At 33.7% G+C, this 5,270-nt stretch overlaps 1 protein-coding gene across 1 annotated transcript in view; it reads left to right on the top strand.

Moving 5' to 3' along the window:
* The first annotated feature begins 2,718 nt into the window (after positions 1 to 2,718).
* Positions 2,719 to 5,270, top strand: part of LOC107690036 (tumor necrosis factor receptor superfamily member 21-like) — a 25,343-nt gene continuing 22,791 nt past the window's right edge. The window contains exon 1 of the mRNA XM_016488262.1: positions 2,719 to 3,209. Coding sequence (XP_016343748.1) covers positions 3,126 to 3,209 — 84 coding nt within the window. The 5' untranslated portion in view covers positions 2,719 to 3,125. The remainder of the gene's footprint in view (positions 3,210 to 5,270) is intronic.

Genomic DNA, 5,270 nt, shown 5'->3' with positions numbered 1-5,270 from the left:
GTAAAATGGTCAGTTATATTATATTATATTATATATTATATTATATTATATTATAATGTTAGGATAGGATATGTATGAGTAAACAGCTAACCAAAAAAAGATGATACAAAAACTTTTGCTGGGCTTTTAGAGGCTATTTTGACCGTCTGTCATTTACATCCTGTTTAAAATGTCATATTCTATTACATGGCAATTCAGAAAATGTAAGTTAGCTGTGAACTGTACCAAATATTGATCAACCTATATATATATATATATATATATATATATACACACGCACACACATCAACCCACAATTTACATCTTTACATCCATCTAATGGGATCATAAGGTCCAATGGTTTCCTAGGAATGGAGATTGAGAATGAAGTCATGCTTTATGGGTAGCTCTGAAGCAGAGATCTTTGATTCATATGTGTTTAATTTATTCCCTCATAAACACAGTTCAGAACTTGCAGCATTCCAAGACTGTTCAAGGGCAAAGGGTGGTCTTACTCCTTAATAGGTCCTTAATATTGCTTGATGTTTCTGTTATTTGGTTATTTTTACCCTCTTTATATAGACCTGTGAAGTATAAGTGGCATTTCTTTCAATATATTCTTGTGGTTTTTGTCTCTCCCTGCTGGGAACTCCAAGCAATTGTTTAGACTTGCACAACCACAGAAGCTGCTTCCTTTTATGCCATTGAAACATTCACTTTAACTTGCCTTAGTACCAGTTGAGAAAACTTATTTAGTACTGATCTTATGCCTCTCTCAATTAAATGTAATTATTTGTTACATACATGCTTTTTAAAATCAAATCATTAAATAGGTTCAAGACATTGTACAATTCTCATTATTATGTCCTTGATTGACATATTAATTGCTTTTTTTTTTTAATGCTTTTCTTAGCCAGCAGAGGGCAGAATATGTACAACCTACAAAACTAAGACAGGGTGGAATGACACTGTATTTTCTTTCTTACTTTCTGTTCTCCATATTACTTTAAATTTCTTAATTTGAACTTGATATCAAATCAAATATATAATATAATATAAAGTATATTACAATAATGATTTAAACATAATTTTAAGCCATTTTGAGTATTTCCGTTCTAATTATTAATAACTGACATATAATTATAAAATAAAATTTGGTTGTGCAGCTTCAGACATATTCACGATCTGAACTCTAGAAATACAGATGCATCCCTTAATATCCTGTAGCAGATGCTGAGTGACAAAAATCTAATGTCAGCACACGTAATAAAAATTTAGTAACATTTAAAAGCTTTCAGTCCACAGTGCTGGTGAAATATGGTATGTTTAAAGCACAAGGTGGTGTGTGATTGCACAGCAGCACAAATTGTGGTATATTTCAGCAAGCATGCACTAATGTTAGTCAGACCAAGGCTTTTCTCTTAGCCCATCGTCTAACTCACTAACCCACTTAGAGTGAGCTCCCGGGGCAGAAACTGTGTGGCACGTGAGAGCATTTCCCCGATTCATCCTTTTAGCTCTCAGATGCACGTGTAGGCCTATGCCAGATGGTGTGCTCTTCATCTGCCAGTGGGCTCTGAGCTCTGCCTGTCTGAGACACACTGGAAATTATCTCCTTTCCTTGTGCCAGTGACACAAAAGAGCCGTATGCTGTTTGCATACGTCTGAGGCCTGAGAATGACTGTTTGGATGAGGTAATTTCTTTCAAACAATAATGCAAATGAGACTGGACAGTGTAGGCATAGGCATACATACACACACGTACTGTATGTATATGTATATATATACATATATACATGTGTGAACATACATGTATATATGTATATATAATAATGATAGTAATAATTCTATATTTTTAAGTTGTGTGTATATTTGTGTGTAATTGTGTGTATAACTATAATAGTGAGTTGAAACACCATCAGTTTAACCAATCAAAAGTTAACTACAAGGGTGAGATCACTCATATATGACCACCACTCTGAGGTGACAATAAAAGTCATGTGTAAAAATATTTGTATTATTTTTGCCCTGTAAAATGTAATCATTTCATACCATAAATTATACGATTTAATGTAAATATATGTATTTTTTATTCAGCGTATGTAATATTTTTATATTTTAAAACCTTATATATAGTTCTTATTATCTATGTTTTTATACCTGTCTAATGTATTTGTTTGTTGTAATAAATAAATTTTATAATTTTTATAGACATTTTGTGTGTGTGTATATATATATATATATATATATTATTTGTACATATATTCATATTATAATAAAATGACAAGATTACTAATTATTATGACTAGAAATTTCTATTACTAATTACTAGATTTTTACTAGATATACACAAATTATGTATATATAGCGAGTTGCAACAGTTTAAATTGTTAGGTATAGCACTGCAATATTTCTATAATTATTTGTTTTAAAATGTAATTTATAGCCTACAATTTTATATAAAATATGGATTTTTTTATTCAGCATGTTATCTTATATATGTTTTTGCATTTATACATTTTATACAGACCTTTTATAATTAACTTTATATAAGTTATAAGGTTAAGTTTAGGTCACATTGTCCAATTTACTGTAATGATTTGCCACAGTGTGTGCCACAATGATAATAATTAACTTCGTGTGGGTGTACGGTAGGCTACACCTGTGTAACACCTTTAGTCATACTATTTGTTAGTCTAACACCCTGTAGTGTAGACTACACTTAGACCACAACACCCCCAGTATCTTCCCGGAAACGGTCTCGTCTCAGGCCTGTGATACGGCGTGCAGCGCAGACAAGCAGCCAGTGGCGGGTTTCGGTCGTGACGTGTGTCGCTAGTACACGCCCATCATCCGCAGCCCGTCTTTGCGGCACAGGGAATCCGTAACCTGGACAAACAGCAGCAAGCCTTCAGTCCACAGATCCATCCATCATCGCTATGGGAATTATAGCGTTCTTCTTCCAAAACGAAGCGCTTATCCCGTACTACTTGAAACCCGTGCACTCCGGGGCACAGACTATAAAAAGGCGTCAGTGGACGAAATTTGTACACTGAGGGAATAATCCAGCAAAGGGACAATACCTCACAACAATGTGGGTGTCCTGTTGATGCGGAGATGCTGATGCTCCACCTATGAAGTAACAGATGTGGACCTGGGCATATTTAAACAAGACTGATTCCACGGGGACAATGCCTGGGAAAATGTCTATGACTTGGTCGCTGATAATGGTAAGTGGGGGATACATTTGTTTACGCATTATGCTTCTCTTGTCCTCTCGAATATTCTGGCTTTGTTGGATTTAAAGGAACAGTAGATGTAGGCTAATTGGTGTCGCTCTTGGTGTATACTACTGTAGTGAGGATGGAGCCCAAACAAAAGATCATTACAGGATAATAAGGCAATTATTTAAAAAACAACAAAAAACATAATAGTAACGGTGGCACACCCTTATTGTAGGCTATTGTTTGTGAGTTTTCATCTATTATCCTACATTAGTCAATATTTAAATATAAAATAGCTAAATAACAATTCTATCAAATGTGGAATTGTTAAAGGTTAAATTAGGGACACAGTCTGACCTATTTTAAAAGGTAGCCTGTTAAAATAGGAAGTACACTTTGTTATTCTTGAATAAATATAATTTTAAGTGTATTTACATTTTTGAGGTTATGACTTAATATTACTAATTATTTATTAGCCTACAGACATTTGATTTACTTAATACCATGCCTTATCATTTTAAATATATTCGCTTATCCCTGTTGTTTTTGTTTTAAAGATACTGACTATTGATATTTTTATTAAATCAAAGTGACTTAGGCTACATGACTATATAGTTGTGGTCTTACTGTCATTGACTTAATATTTTATATACACTACAGGGCTCGCAAAATTTCAAAATCCCTGGTAGCCTTTCGGGCAGGCATTCTTCAGATTTTGGTATCCCAAAATGAATTTAACTAGCCCGAATAAAAAGGACATCGGGTGAACTTCACTGCGGAGAAATCAGCATGATCAAAAACTTCTGTGGTTGTATTTTTTTCTTCAAATAACAAGTCAAGAGAGTAGGGGTGCAAGTGCAACAGATCACAAAACTCACGGCTCGGATCATATTACAGATTTCTGAGTCACAGATCGGATTATCTTTCAGACGAGCAAAAAAAAAAAAAAAGGTTATTATTTAAATAACACTTATTATTTAAAGAACACTTTAGGCTACTTATTGATAACACAGCAAAAACTACAGTAGTAGCATATAAGGATGCAAAGATTCACTCAACTCACGATGCGATAGCCTATGATTCATGTTACTGATTTCACAATAAGATTTTCTCACATTTTTTTTTTAACAGGGAGATTTAAGATATTATAAATGAAAAGGTGTCCATTTATTATTTCTGAGACAAAATTCTGCACATTTCTTTGTTAAATTGAAATATGTCAAATAACAAAACTAAATTGAACTTTTAAAATACATTTTTAAATAAAAGTAAATTAAAACAAAATAAAAGAAATCTCTTCATATAAACAAACTAAGGCTTTGCCTGTGCTCTTTGAAAATTAGAGTCAACCACTAATCATGATCCAAACAAAGATGCTGCATATATGTTATTTAGATTGTAATTAGACTGTATAATTTCGACATCTGAAGCAAAAACAGAATGGTCTGATTTTAGGTTCGTGAAATAATTCTACATAAAACATATCTGCACGAAACAGAAACAGCAGATGGCTGAATGAGAGAGCAAATCCACTCTCTGACAGCAGGTGGCGCTTATGGAACAGCAGAGATATTGCGTTTCCTTGGTTACCGCTGTAAACACAGCACTACTTTAATATGCATTAAACAGAGGCAAGATGAAAAGAAAATACCAACTAAACTTTTCTGATGAGAGTCAGTTCCCCTCAGAGATACATTCATATAAACCCCCACACCCAAATGTATCGCGATTCATTTAACATCTCAACCGACTTGAACCGTCACATATTTTTATTGATTTTCAACTGGCTAGCATGCATTGTTACACCCCTAGTAGCAGTAGTCAGTAAATTAAGAACAAATGAACAAATTACAAGCATAAATAAATAAAATAGAACAAAGTTACAAATAAAATGAGGTCTAACATTAGTTTTCAGGTAGAGAAATTAGGGCTGCACGATTAATCGAATGCGATTGTCATGCGCATCTTGCCAGTAAAGCCGTTTCTGTGATTAGTAGTAAATCTCCAGCACGTGCTTTCAGATGGAGCAGCGTTTACTACACAGAGCCGTAGTTCACTGACAAGCTA

Source organism: Sinocyclocheilus anshuiensis, unplaced genomic scaffold (genome assembly GCF_001515605.1).
Source record: "Sinocyclocheilus anshuiensis isolate Anshui unplaced genomic scaffold, SAMN03320099.WGS_v1.1 scaffold1733, whole genome shotgun sequence".
In the NCBI taxonomy this organism is placed as follows: Eukaryota; Metazoa; Chordata; class Actinopteri; order Cypriniformes; family Cyprinidae; genus Sinocyclocheilus; species Sinocyclocheilus anshuiensis.
This window is presented reverse-complemented; position numbering and strand designations above follow the sequence as displayed.